This window comes from Schistocerca nitens, chromosome 2 (assembly GCF_023898315.1).
Source record: "Schistocerca nitens isolate TAMUIC-IGC-003100 chromosome 2, iqSchNite1.1, whole genome shotgun sequence".
Lineage (NCBI taxonomy): Eukaryota > Metazoa > Arthropoda > Insecta > Orthoptera > Acrididae > Schistocerca > Schistocerca nitens.
Genome location: NC_064615.1, coordinates 962746698 through 962762193, shown reverse-complemented (window position 1 = coordinate 962762193; position 15496 = coordinate 962746698). Strand labels below are relative to the sequence as shown.

The 15496-nt window shown below is 39.5% G+C and overlaps 1 protein-coding gene across 9 annotated transcripts in view; it reads left to right on the top strand.

The window, feature by feature from the left end:
* The window catches only part of LOC126237282 (stress-activated protein kinase JNK), a 1031804-nt gene that overhangs the window by 970153 nt on the left and 46155 nt on the right, over positions 1-15496 (top strand). For all 9 annotated transcript variants that reach the window (XM_049947220.1, XM_049947222.1, XM_049947219.1 and 6 more), the window contains 4 exons: positions 3991-4188; positions 9891-10025; positions 10204-10333; positions 14295-14453. In XM_049947220.1, coding sequence (XP_049803177.1) covers positions 3991-4188; positions 9891-10025; positions 10204-10333; positions 14295-14453 — 622 coding nt within the window. The remainder of the gene's footprint in view (positions 1-3990; positions 4189-9890; positions 10026-10203; positions 10334-14294; positions 14454-15496) is intronic.

Below are 15496 nucleotides of genomic sequence, written 5' to 3'. Positions count from 1 at the left end.
TATGATCGTCTATTTAAATCCTTTTTGAGTGTGAGAAAAATAATGAAACATTGGAAACAGTACCCATTGAGCAGTTTACTATACTCACCGGCAAAAACTTGAGAACACAACTCTGCAGAGCTTTTAATGAGTATTAGTACTGTGTAAAAATATCAGATTGTGTTGTGGACATTTGTACATGCTCTCCAAAGATCGTCTGTGTAGGCTTACCGTACATTTTTGAGTCCAGCCCAGGACTTATTTTTGAAATTACTTAAAAGTCTTGATAGGTTATTGAAACATCCAATTTTATTTATTTAGTTTTATTTTTTACTAGTTGTAACTTTCTGAAGAAACAGTTTCTGTACAATGTAGGCTGAACAACCACTTCCAGAAATAGGTCTATCTAAATCGCTTCAAACTTTACTGAATATGTTTTTGTTCGCATTTCCCTTTCGCCTTATGCCAACAGAGTTACAATTAGTGTTGACAGCAGTATAACAAACCATCTTTTATTCAAGTTTGTATTTTTTCACTTACTAAAAAGGATTTTTTTAGTCAGCAGTCTTGTGACTGGTTTAATGTGACCCACCACCAATTTCTCCACTGTGACAAATCTCTTCACCTCAGAGTAGGAGTTGCAACCTCTGTCCTCAGTTATTTGCGGGATGTATTCCAATCTCTGTCTTCTTGTACAGTTTTCACCAACTATAGCTCCCTCTAGTAGCATGGAAGTTATCCCTAATATCTTAACAGATGTCCTACCATCCTGTCCCTTCTTTTTGTCAGTGTTTCCATAGATTCCTTTCCCCATTGAGTCTGCAAAGAACCCCCTCTTTCCTTACCTTATCAGATAACCTAATTTTCAACACTCTTCTATAGCATCATATCTCATGTCCTTTGACTCTCTTTCCCACAGTCTGTATTTCATTACCATTCAGCACTGTGATTCAGATGTACCCCCTCGGAAATTTCTCCCTCAAATTAAGATGTGTGTTTGATGCTAGTAGACTTCTTTTGGCTAGGAATATCCACTTGACCAGTGCTAGTCTGTTTTTGATGTCCTCATCGCTCCATCTACCGTGGGTTATTTTGCTGCCTAGGTAGCAGAATTCCTTAACTTCATCAACTTTATGATCATCCTTCCTTATGTCAAGTTTCTCACTGTTGTTATTTCTGCTACTTCTCGTTACTTTCCTTTTTCTTTGATTTACTCTCAGCTCATGTTAGTTACTCATTAGACTGTTCATTCCATTCAGCAGATCCTATAATTCTTCTTCACTTCCACTGAGGATAGCAAAGTTATCAGCGAATCTTATCATTCATATCCTTTCACCTTTAATTTCAATTCCACTCTTGAACATTCTTTTATTTCTGTCATGGCTTCTTTGATGTGTAGACTGAACAGTAGGTGTGAAGGACTACATCCCTGTCTTATGTCCTTCTAAATCCTGGTGCTTTGTTTTTTGTGTTCCCTCTTGCCTCTTTCACATATTGTATATTACCTGCCTTTCCATATAAATTACAAGTATTTATCTCAGAATTTCGAACATCTTGCACCATTTGACATTGTCGAACACTTTTTCCAGGGCCACAGATCTTACGAATGTGTCTCGATTTTTCATTAGTCTTACTTCCCTTATCAACTGCAATGTCGGAACTTCCTCTCTCGTGCTTTAACATCCCTGAAGACAAGTGGATCATTGTCTAACAGATCCTCAGTTTTCGTTTCCATTCTTCTTTATGTTGTTCTTGTCAGCAACTTGGATGCACGAACTGTTAGGCTGGTTCTGCAGCAATCCTCGATCCTGACAGCTCTTGCAAACTTGGGAATTATGGGATGATGCTTTCTAGAAGTCAGATGATGTCGCTTCACTCATTCATGCGACACACCAACATGAATAGTCACTTCATTACCACGTAGAAATTTTGATGGAACGGTGTCTGCTTTATTTGATTTTAAGTCTTCCATAGCTCTTTTAAATTCTGATTCTAATACTGGACCCCCTACCTGTTCTATATTGACTCCTGCCTCTTCTATTGCATCATCAGACAGGTCTTCCCCCTCATAGAGGCCTTCATCGTAGTTTTTCAGCTATTGACTCTCTCTCTGCCCTTAGCAGTGGAATTCCCATTGCACTTTTAATGTTGCAACCTCGATTTTAATTTCACTGAAAGTTGTTTGACTTCTCTATATGCTGAGTCAGGCCATTTTACAATCATTTCTTTTTCTGTATCCTCGCAGTTTTCACGGAGCCTTTCTCCGTAGCTTCCCTGCTCTTTCTATTTATTTCATTCCTAATTGACTTTCTTATCTGTATTCCTGAATTTCCTTGAACTTTTTGTACTTTCTTCTTTCATAAATTAACTGAAATATTTCTTCTGTTACCCATGGTTTCTTCACAGTTATCTTTTTTGTACGTATGTTTTTCTTGCCAACTTCTGTGATTGCCCTTTGTAGATGTCCATTCCTCTTCAGCTGAATTTCCTATTGAGCTGTTCCTTATCACAGTATCTATAGTATCAGAGAAGATACTGAGTCAAAAGCTGAGCAGTTTTACCTGACACTTCATCAAAATTTAAACGTTTAAGTTGAGTTCCCTTGTTCAGTCGGAAATATCTGACGTGAATCAGAACATGTTTTACCTCATTCCTGTTTGAGCTATCCATTGTTACTCTTAGTTAGTTAATGTTTTCCAAAGACCACACATATTATCAAATATAAACAGTGAAATGACCATAAAAGTAACTGCCTCAGTTTTGGTTCTACAGATGGAAATTTTGGGTCATATAACTTTTTAACCATTTTATTTGAGCATTGTGGTGTTTCAGCACTTCCCAGATTACAATTCCCACGTTTGCTTGTAAAAAAAATCTGTTATGTTTAGTGAAGCAATGGCATTAATAGCACACCTATGTTAAGTCGTTTTCACTTGGGCTTTAATATCATCCTTTCCTTCATGTGAAACAGAAAATTCTTTTGTATATAGTGCAATAAAAACATGTTCACTGTTACTGTCATTACACAATTTCAAACATTTATATTCCTTTTACAGTAGACACATGCTTTTTTGTCTACTGCTAAATGATGAGACAAAAAATGAATATAGATCAAATGACAAGAAACATGTAGTTGAGTTATTTCACACTTGGAGACAACACAAACACATTCCTCCTGTTGTGTTCCCAAACGACTAACAGTAAGTGAAATGTTGTTGCGTAACTGGTAGTCACACCTCTTCATTGATGTCAGCACTTGCCCCAATGTTGGGTGAGAGTGGCTTCAAGACAGCATTTAAAAATGTGATGTTGGACAAACAGGTCTTCAAAAAACATGTCCACGGCGGTCATGAAATTCTAAAACTTCTGATGTTTCTCCAGACAACACTAAAAAACAAGGGTTGTCTGGGCTAATCCCAGACATGTGGTAAGTCTATGTTTGTGGGATATTAAATACAAAAAGGAGAAAAAGCCTGTGTTTATAAGGATGTTATCTGTATCATGAAGTTGCTAATCTTCAGGCATAGTTTTCTCACTGTTGAGTCTAGACTGAGACAGATAACAGTGGCGAGTGTTCTTTCAGTTGTTTGGCTGAAGCGCTGCTGCAACAGTGGCGATCTGGAGAATGTTTGTATTGAGATCTCTGAGTGAGATTAGGAAAAGAAGTTAGCTACAATTTTCATTAAACAGACTTTAAGTAAATTCTTTATTTGTGCCAGCAGTAGTCAGTTTGTGCATTTCATGCTGTGTTATAGCTTTGAGATTGCTTTAATGAATTTAAGTTGTTTGGATGAAAGATCTTAAGTGTGTTGTAATGAATCTACAGTGGTGCATCGTGTGTCCACAAGCCAACTTTCTGGAACTATACAAATATTTAGATACATTTGTGGATTGTGAGTTGTAGTATTAACATAAATTTTAATTTTTTAAAGTCTCTTTTCTTACTGTGCTTATAAAAAGTAATTTTTGTGCCTACAGTAAATATTTTCTGTTTATCATTTCTGCATATAGATTATTGGTTTGTTGAATGCATTCACTCCACAAAAGTCATTGGAGGAATTCCAGGATGTTTATCTTGTCATGGAACTTATGGATGCCAACTTATGTCAGGTCATCCAGATGGATCTGGATCATGAACGAATGTCTTACCTGTTATATCAGATGTTGTGTGGCATCAAGCATCTCCACTCGGCCGGCATCATACACAGGGTTAGTGATGTTTTATTAGCTACATGTGAAAAGTACTCTCTCTCTCTCTCTCTGTCTGTCTCTCTCTCTCTCTCTCTCTCTCTCTCTCTCTGTGTGTGTGTGTGTGTGTGTGTGTGTGTGTGTGTGTGTCTCTTCATCACAGCCTATTCTTAATGTGGACACTACACTTGTAACTACTGGACCAATTAATTGATGTACTGTTGTGTTAAATCTGGTACATGAATGATGTTCAACAATCTTTCAACGTGCGTTTGGCGTATTTTACTAATAAATATGCATTTCCTAGACATGGGGCATGAGTGGTCTTAATTTATTTCTAGATATCTGCTATTTGGTTTTAGTAGGTGCTTAACTATCACAACTGTGTTATATTATTAAGTTTAAAAAATATCAGTTCATTCTTTATACTTAACATTGAATATGGACGATGACTACTCCTCTCTTTTGATCTTTCTCTTTCCCTCACTTCTCCTTCTAGCACCTCCCCATCTCCCCCCCTTCCTCTCTTTTGGGAGAATATACCTAAATTATGTCTGTAACTAGCAAATATCAAGCAGATAATTTGAAATCAATTGGGAATTTCATTGTAGTGCTCATTCTAACAAAGCTAGGTGGTGTTTGGTCATACTTACTGTTTATTTTGAGTTATTAATTCTGATGGCAGTCTTTTAAACTTTGCAGATTTCTGTGTGAGAACATTTGAGTGTAACAGTATACAAGGAGTACAGACAGAGTTGTCATGCTTTTCCATCAAAATTTGTGAGAACAACATCAGTTTTCTCATAAGAATCACACACACTTCCCCTAAATAGACGTCTGTAAGACAAAACCATTTTGGTCTTCTGGTACTATGCTTCAATGACCAACATAATTTGTACAGTTTGAACCACTGATCACATAAACCCTTCTACTTTGAAGCAGAAAGTTGGCCTATGTTAAATTTTGAAAATGGTCTATACCTTATATTCCTCTGTAGGTAAATGAAATAATAAATTTTATTTTCATTGTTCTCAGTAGCAGTACTATCCCTTTTTTATGAATATCTATTCTGCCGATGTTCTCTATTATGCCATGAAACCTATGTTTCTGTAATACCCATTTTCATTAATTTTGTGTGTGTAAAAATTATGATTTTACATCGTTACAAATAAACATCTTTAAAAAAAATAAAGCAGAGAAGAGGCAATATGCTTTGTAGTGGACTGGATGATCATTAATTTCAAAATTGTTAGAGGACTGTCATATATACGCTCCTGGAAATGGAAAAAAGAACACATTGACACCGGTGTGTCAGACCCACCATACTTGCCCCGGACACTGCGAGAGGGCTGTACAAGCAATGATCACACGCACGGCACAGCGGACACACCAGGAACCGCGGTGTTGGCCGTCGAATGGCGCTAGCTGCGCAGCATTTGTGCACTGCCGCCGTCAGTGTCAGCCAGTTTGCCGTGGCATACGGAGCTCCATCGCAGTCTTTAACACTGGTAGCATGCCGCGACAGCGTGGACGTGAACCGTATGTGCAGTTGACGGACTTTGAGCGAGGGCGTATAGTGGGCATGCGGGAGGCCGGGTGGACGTACCGCCGAATTGCTCAACACGTGGGGCGTGAGGTCTCCACAGTACATCGATGTTGTCGCCAGTGGTCGGTGGAAGGTGCACGTGCCCGTCGACCTGGGACCGGACCGCAGCGACGCACGGATGCACGCCAAGACCGTAGGATCCTACGCAGTGCCGTAGGGGACCGCACCGCCACTTCCCAGCAAATTAGGGACACTGTTGCTCCTGGGGTATCGGCGAGGACCATTCGCAACCGTCTCCATGAAGCTGGGCTACGGTCCCGCACACCGTTAGGCCGTCTTCCGCTCACGCCCCAACATCGTGCAGCCCGCCTCCAGTGGTGTCGCGACAGGCGTGAATGGAGGGACGAATGGAGACGTGTCGTCTTCAGCGATGAGAGTCGCTTCTGCCTTGGTGCCAATGATGGTCGTATGCGTGTTTGGCGCCGTGCAGGTGAGCGCCACAATCAGGACTGCATACGACCGAGGCACACAGGGCCAACACCCGGCATCATGGTGTGGGGAGCGATCTCCTACACTGGCCGTACACCACTGGTGATCGGCGAGGGGACACTGAATAGTGCACGGTACATCAAAACCGTCATCGAACCCATCGTTCTACCATTCCTAGACCGGCAAGGGAACTTGCTGTTCCAACAGGACAATGCACGTCCGCATGTATCCCGTGCCACCCAATGTGCTCTAGAAGGTGTAAGTCAACTACCCTGGCCAGCAAGATCTCCGGATCTGTCCCCCATTGAGCATGTTTGGGACTGGATGAAGCGTCGTCTCACGCGGTCTGCACGTCCAGCACGAACGCTGGTCCAACTGAGGCGCCAGGTGGAAATGGCATGGCAAGCCGTTCCACAGGACTACATCCAGCATCTCTACGATCGTCTCCATGGGAGAATAGCAGCCTGCATTGCTGCGAAAGGTGGATATACACTGTACTAGTGCCGACATTGTGCATGCTCTGTTGCCTGTGTCTATGTGCCTGTGGTTCTGTCAGTGTGATCATGTGATGTATCTGACCCCAGGAATGTGTCAATAAAGTTTCCCCTTCCTGGGACAATGAATTCACGGTGTTCTTATTTGAATTTCCAGGAGTGTAGATGCCTCTTGGTCGTTTGTGTCACAGTGCGAACTTCGTGATAATTTTGTTAAGTTTGTGTTCCAAAGCCTTTCATTTTGGTTTTTTTTTGCCTACTTTTTCTTCATCTTAACCATCCCAAAAATCCAAATGTCCGTGAAGGCATCATATTCTTCCCAGTTTTTGCATGGGTATTGCTCTGTTCTACATTACTGGAGTAGAAGGGAGAATCGATAGAGGTACTCAAGGTGTCCTCCGCAACACACCGTCAGGTGGCTTGCGGAGTATGGATGTAGATGTAGATGTACTGGCAACATGAATCTGAAACTTGCTGACAGATTAAAACTGTGTGTCAGACCAAGACTTGAACTAGGGACCTTTGCCTTTCGCTGGCAAGTGCTCATCAACTGAGCTAAGCAAGCAAGACTCACGACCTGCCCCACAGCTTCAGTTCTGCCAGTACCTCGTATCTTGCCTTCCGAAATTTGAGTCTCGGTCTGGCATACAGTTTTAAGCTGCCAGGAAGTTTGATGTCAGTGCACACTGTGCTACAGAGTGAAAATTTCATTCTGGAAACATGAATCAGTAAAATAATGAATCTGTAAATAAATTACTATTGAGCATGAATAGCAGATGAATATTTTGTCCACAAGGGACAGCATTGTGAGGTCTGCAACTGTTGATCAATAAAAATAAAACACTTTCTGTGTCACCACTTGTTTATTTTGCCATTACATGTTTCGGTGGTTCACATCATCATCTTCAGGTAGAAAATTGTTCATTTACATGGCTGATCTTGCTGAAGAGTACAGGTGTCTTTTCAAGTCACAGCCGAAGGGCAGTGTAGGTTATTTTACATCTTTTGCCAATGATGAAAATTGTTGATTTAGAAAAGCCATTGTATAGGTCAAAAACCATTAATTTCTGACAGTGCATTGAACTTACTTACATAGCTACCTAATGTAATATAATAACTGAGTTGTGCACGTCAGTATTCTGGTGCAACCATTCATATGCTTAAAAAGGCAAATGTGTTTTTGTAGAGACCATTTAATAGTGTATCTCTGTATCCATTGTAAACAAACATATCTGTAACATGTACAACTTCTTTGAAATGTCAGTGGAAATATGCAGGGTGTCCCACTCAAACCTCCCTAATTTCCAGGACCCAGGAGAGAAAAACCAGTTGACATGACAATGAAAAATGCACCACATTGTTGAGCACCTCAAAGAATTTATATTCCCACATCAGAAGTGCCAAGTATTGTCACCGGAGTGCAGCATGGCCGCATGAAGTGAAAATGACGACTCCACAGCAGTGCACGCAAGCAGTAGTGTGATTTGCGGAAACAAAATTGCCGATTACTGTGCAAAGAAATTATCATCGTGTGTATGAATGTGATCCACCTTCTGTGAAAACAATTAAGGGATGGTATAGGAAGTTTCTGGCAACAGGAAGTGTTCTGAAACATTCTGACAGTGCACGTTACAGAGTTTCAGAAGAGGCATTGGAGGACATCAGACAAACGTTTCTCAGAAGCCCACGTAAGTCAATTCGTCAAGCATCTAGGCAGCTTGATGTACCTCAATCAGCATTGCTCCATGTAGTTCACCAGCGTCTTCATATGTGTGCTTACAAAGTGCAAATTCTGCAACATCTGACTCCAAACGACAAACCATGCTGACAAGAATTTGCTGCAGATACGCTGCAGCGTATTGATATGGGTGCGAGCTTCCTGGAAAGATGTTTCTTCTCGGATGAGGCAACCTTTCATCTATCAGGAAGGGTTAATAGGCATAATGTTCGGATTCTGGGTCACATTGTCATTGAAAATGTCCGTGATAGCCCTAAACTGAACGTCTGGTGCGGGCTAATGCACGACAGGATTGTTGGACCGTTCTTCTTTGCAGAACAAACAGTGAATGGGTCAATGTAACTGGACGTGTTGGAGCAGTTTGTGTACCCTTAAATGCAAGATTTGCAACCCAACATCATTTTTCAACAAGATGGAGCTCCACCGCATTTGTCAACGGCTGTTTGCAAGTTCCTGGATAGGAATCCTTGGATCGGACATGGAGGACCCATTGCCTTGCCACCACGTTCACCTGACATTGTGCCGCTTGATTCTTCATGTGGGGATTCATGAAGGACCGTGTGTACACAACCAAAGTGGATGATATTCCTATGTTGCTACATCATATCACTAATGCGATTGAAACAATTTCAGAGGAAATGTTACAAAGAACTTGGCAGGAAATTGAATATAGACTTGATGTTCTTCATGCTACAAATAGTTCACATGTAGAGGTGTATTGATGATAAATAAATAAATTCTTTGAGATGCTCTACGATGTGGTGCATTTTTCATTGTTGTATCTACTGTGTTCCCCCCCCCCCCCCCCCCCCCCCCCGCCCCCTCCCCCTCTTCTGGGTCTTTGAAATCCGGGAGGTTTGAGTGGGACACCCTGTAATGTGCAGTGGAGAAGACATACATCAGGCAACACTATGCAGAACTTTTACATCTCTGTTGTCCCTGTAAGTATGATTCACTGTCAGAAATTCACGTTTTGTAACACCTAAAGTGCCTTTTCGAAATCAACAATTTTTGTCATTAGCAAAGGATGAAAAATAACCTACACCGCCCTTTGTCTGCGACTGTGAAAAGATGTCTATACCTTTCACCAACACCAGCCATGTAAATAAACAATTCTTCATCTGAAGATTGATGGTGTGAACCATCGAAACAGACAGTGGCAAAATAAAAAAGTGACTGATGCAGAAGCTGTTTTATTTGTATGAATAGCAGACATTATGACTTTCAGATAATACCGTGTTTCCTAGGACTGTGATTGTAATTCAGATGCAATAAGCAATACTCAAGTATGTTCTTTTTTTTAATTTCATAGATAATTTTATATTTTCTTGCTTTATATCAAAATTTTAATTGTAACACAAATTTATGATTGAAAGAAAGGGAAAGTGACTGGAGATTGAAAGTGTCATAAAACAATTTCCTTGGCAAATAACTGACAGACTTCTTATTTTTGCAGGATCTTAAACCAAGCAACATTGTTGTTAAATCAGACTGCACACTTAAAATTTTAGATTTTGGTTTAGCGAGAACAGCGGGGACAACTTTCATGATGACACCATATGTTGTGACACGGTACTACAGAGCTCCTGAGGTGAGTCCTGAATGCATTCTCTCTCTCTCTCTCTCTCTCCCCCCCCCCCTGCCCCCCCCCTCCCTTATGCTCCCCCCCCCCTTTCTCCACCCTCCTTGCATGAGTGTGGATGTAGCTGAGTCTTCCTCTTCATAATAATTTTGTACACTTTTGATTATAATAATGATTTTCCCAACAGGTAATCCTTGGAATGGGTTACAAGGAGAATGTTGACATCTGGTCTGTTGGCTGCATCATGGGAGAAATGATCCGTGGTGGTGTTCTGTTTCCAGGCACTGATCACATTGACCAGTGGAATAAAATCATAGGTATGATAACTCACTTTAAGATAAGTTAGATTGGGAAATTAAGATGAAATTATTTCACTTGATTAAAATATCATTTAATTATTAGAATGTGACCAGAGTAGAGGATCCTGGAGGGAGCAGCATTGAGTGCCATTAATAAACCGTTCCATGTGTCCTGTCACGTTCATAATTGGAACTGCAATGAGTTAAGTTTATTTAGTGTATGGGAGATACCAGATAGGTTTGTCGTCTTTCTGTGCTTGTAAAAGTTGCTTTTATGAGCTCTCTTCTAATTTTATGTAATTAGGGTTTTGGGGAAGAAAGTTTCATTTTCTGTATGTTTCACTTCACATCTTCCAGAAATTTCAGTTGTTGATATTGACAACACTAGAGAGCAAGAAGTAGCTCATTTGTCTAATGAGTAAACAAGTTTTTTTTAAGAAACTGTGTTGGATCTCCATTTTAATGGTTAAGTGTGAACATGGAAAAATTTAATCATAATGGTCAGAGAGGGATTTGAACTGTACTCAACTTGAATATGACTCCACGCTTCAAACACCTGTGCAGTCTCGCTCAGTATTGTGGATTTTGGACTATCGGCATATTTTGTAATGTTTTAACAGTTAAACTCGTTTTGTGTGTTCTTTTTATTGACAACTAACCCAAATTATGGGCAATTGACCCAAATAATATTTTGTGTTTGGTCTGAAATTTGTTTAGGCCTTCATACCAATAGGAACTGGTTAAAGCTTATTGGGTGCAGTTCTGAGGAAAATTTTGTGTTTCTTTTTTAATCCTTCATCTAGTCACTATGGTTCAAAATTATATCAGAACCACCCATACATACTCAAAACACAAGGTAAATCAGATCTTTGACATGATACATAATGGAAAGAGTAAAGGTAGTAACTCACTATATAGTTGAGCTATTAACTTGTTGATGGGCGTATAAACAAGACATTGCTACACAAACATTCCTACATTTTTGGGACAATGTTCTTCTTCAGAGATAACTACAAAATAAATGTACACATATAAACATACACGCAAATACTCTTGCATGGATACAGTGTATCAACAGCGCAGCTTGACTAGGGTTAAGGGGTTGTATTGTGCAGAGTCGATGAGGTGAGAAAGTAAGAGGGGAGAGGCAGGGAAGGTTTGAAGGGAAGAGTAGCTGATGGCTGGGAGGGAAAGATAGGAAGCACACAAGAGCAGTTGTTTGTTGCCCAGGAGAATTACATGCCATAGAAGCTTTTATTGCAAGTAAGTAGGGACATCTGTCATCTGTAAGTCATCGTTCATTCTGAAGATATGCCCACAAAGCGATCAATCATTTTTAAACTTTGCTGCTTTTGTTCCAGCTTACAGTGCAGCTTATTGCCAAATATAAAACTTACCTCCCCATCAACTAATAAATTCACCAAAATCTCTCTCAATATTTTATTCTTTATTTTCAGATTGAACAGTGATCAGTTGACTGACATAGATTTTAAGCTTTGTAGAACTGAAAGAATCAACATTCAGGGGTGCCAACAATGTAAGGACCACCTAACTATAACATTATTTAGAATAAATGTTAGTAATTCGGATTAATCTTTCACTTCCTGTGTAGTGTGTACTGTTATGAAACTTTGTGACATGTTTAACAATATACAATAATGGGAGTTGCACATTAGGCTGCAGACTGAATGATTCATTCTGAAAGGAAAAAAACCCGTTGACTCTGGTTAAGTCATTTCTCCATGATATACTCTCTTCCAGAAAGGTGTGCAGGAGAGCAACGTGGATAAGTGTTGAAGCCTTGAAGGCAGATCATTATTTGTAGCTGTGTAGATCGGCCATGAGCAATTCTTTGGTAAATTGGTTTGTAAGAGGCTACAAAAGGCAGAGGTCTGGATTTACTTCCCAGTCTGACAAACATCTTTAATCTGTCTGAAAATTTCACTAAAGTAACAGGGCTTAATTTAGACAGTGACAGAACCATGAGAATAGAAAGGACCCAGGAACAAGATGCGAAGCTATTGTCAAAATGTCCAGTAAAAGATCAAGAGCACTTGAAAGGCAAATTGTTGTTACTCATACACCATCTGTGTTGCCTAATATTCAAACTGAGTGAGAGAGACTGATGTTACATACAGTATCATCTAGTTGAAAAGAAAGAGATGTTAGTGTGTGAGCTTATACAGGGTGAGTCAAGAAAGACTTTACAGATTTGTAATTATATAGAAATTTAGTGAGATAACTTATAGAATCGGTAGATGTGTCATTTTGTAGCAGACAGCCTCAAGTCTGATTCACATAGTGCATCAGCATCCCATTTGACCACCAGGAGTGCCAGTATAGTGCACAGTTAAAATGGTTACCGTACTTTCAGTAGTTTGGAGTGTGCACACTGTGTGTTTTGATTTCATGAACTTTTAATACCACAGATCGATCAAGATGATCATGATGTGATGGTTCACTACCAGCAATATGGTGCACCTACTCATTTCCTCATGGAAGTTCGAAGTTTCCTCAATAATCATTTCCCTGGTTGGTGGATTGGCTGTGAAGGGCCAATTGCATGGCCACCTTGCTCCCTACACTTGATGCTGCTGGGTTTCTTTCTCTGGGGGTTCATTAAGGACCATGTGTATGTTCCTCCTCTACCAAACAATTTAACAAATGTGAAAAATTGAATCTGTGCTATATGTGTGAGTTGCATTTGTGTGTGTGTGTGTGTGTGTGTGTGTGTGTGGTGTCTGTTTTCAACAAAGGCATTGTTGGCCGAAAGCTCACTTTCTGGTAGTCTTTTTTTTTAGTGCGTATCTGCAATTCAGCATCTCCGCTATGTGGTGAGTAGCAACTATCTATTTCATAATATTGTTACATTCCATACTGGGTTTTTCATTGTTTAATCTGTGCTGCTGTTTCACAAGTTACACCCTCTTTGCTGCAACGAGTGTGGGAAGAAATTGATTATCATGGGATGGTTGCTGCAGCACAAATGGTAGTTACACAAATCAAAGTGACACTTGACACTTTATGTGAAACTTGAGCCTGTTTGCTATGAACTGACACATACACCAATTCTTTAAATTATCTCAATTTCTATATCATTCCAAAGTTGTAAAATCCTTTTTGACTCACACTGTTTAATGTTATTTTAGGGAACGGTTGAACAGTTATAGTGAAGGAATCAGTTACAAGTCATGCCTTGAGGAAAGTGTAAAATATTGATACACATGTAATCAGTTCTGATTAACATAGAATTCACTATATGTATATTGCATATAGGTTTTCAGGATCATGCGCGCCCGTGTGTGTGTGTGTGTGTGTGTGTGTGTGTGTGTGTGTGTGTGTGTGTGTGTAAAATTATTGTTGTGGTATTCAAATACTGCAACATTTTCATTGGCATCACCATCAACACCTTCAGTCTCACAGTATCTCATATTTACATTTAGCTTAGTTTTGACAAATAATAGGAAGCAAAATAGAGCCAGAACGAAAAAAAAAAAAATGGGAAAGTGGGTAGAATGACAGTAAATGAAGGAAGGAATGCTATGCAGTATAAGAGAAGAATGGTACATAGGAAATAGCATTATTGTGGTAACTTCTGTGCAGAAGGGAAACATTGTTCAGGATTGGTTAGCAATGTACTTTGTCTCCATACATTCTATTCTTTTGCACCTGTATATCATCTTTTACTTATCTACACCATTTGAAGAAATATTTGCATGAATAATTTGAGCAATTTCTGTTTAATATGTTGTACTCTAAAAGCATAAAACAGTTTCCTAACCCTTTGCATTCTTGTAGCACAGTTTCCTGCAGGATTTGTAATTTTTTTAAAAGTGTATCTTAACTGACAAGCAATACAAAGCAGTCTTACCACATATGCACTCATGTGTAGCTATAAATTAAGTTCATGATAGCCAGAAGTAATACTAAGTACTGCAGTTTCGCTTGTGTAATTTATTGTTGTACATTTTTCTTGTAGAGCAACTGGGCACTCCGTCACAAGACTTCATGAAGAGGTTACAGCCTACAGTGCGAAATTATGTAGAGAATCGACCACGGTATCCCGGTTACTCATTTGATCGGCTGTTTCCTGATGTCTTGTTTCCATCTGATTCATCCGAACACAACAAACTGAAAGGTAATTGTAGGATTACTTCAGTTATCTGGTACTCTTATAAAACAACCTACAACATAAATACTGTAGGCTAAGGCACTTCCTTATTTAATACTTTTGAAGAAAGCTAATTTATCTATAGGATGTCGCCGATAGGCACAACAAAAAGATTTTCATACGTAAAGCTTTCAGCCAATGGCCTTTGTCAACAATAGACACACATAAGAGCATGCGCACGCGCACACACACACACACACACACACACACACACACACACAAAAAAAAAACAGCAACTCTCACACATGACTGCAGTAGTGCGCAAGCTTAGGGACTGATGACCTCAGCAGTTTGGTCCAATACGACCTTACCACAAATTTACAAATTTAATTTATCTATATACCACAAACTAGGTATACTTTGATTTCTGTAGTTACTTCGACCACTCATGCACATAAAGTTTTACAGCTCTCTGCTGCCTCTCAGTTGAGTGTTTATTATGTACTGTTTGATGCTAAAGTTCCATCAGTATATACTTGAAGGTGCTATGTAGTGCCCATTTTGTTGTACAACAGTTGGCGAATCTGTTAAGATTCATAATTGCGTATGAAAAAGTATATTAAAATCTGGTTGTGCAAAATCCAATGCTATCATTTAATTGCAAAGCCATTGGTGTTTTCAACTAGATCTTGTCTGGTACTGATTAATTCTCAAAACAGATCACTGATTAATTTTTTGTTCGCATCTATATATATGCCAGTATATTATGAGTTCTGAGGTCATGTGCATGATATCTCTGTTTCAAGGGTACTTTGACCACTGGTTATTGTTACCCCAGGATTTTGGTACGCAATCTATCAAACAGTGTTGATGCCAGTGATAGTGTGGAACTAAGGAATACAAACATCAACTGCCAGTATATAGATGAAGGCTCATTTGTAATTGTTAATGTGCACACTACTAAGAAAAACAAATGTCAGTCATATATTGCTCATATTGTAAGCTACTGTGCTTCAGGCAGTGATTAAGGAATAACATATAATAACAAATATCTCTGGAAACAAGTTTTC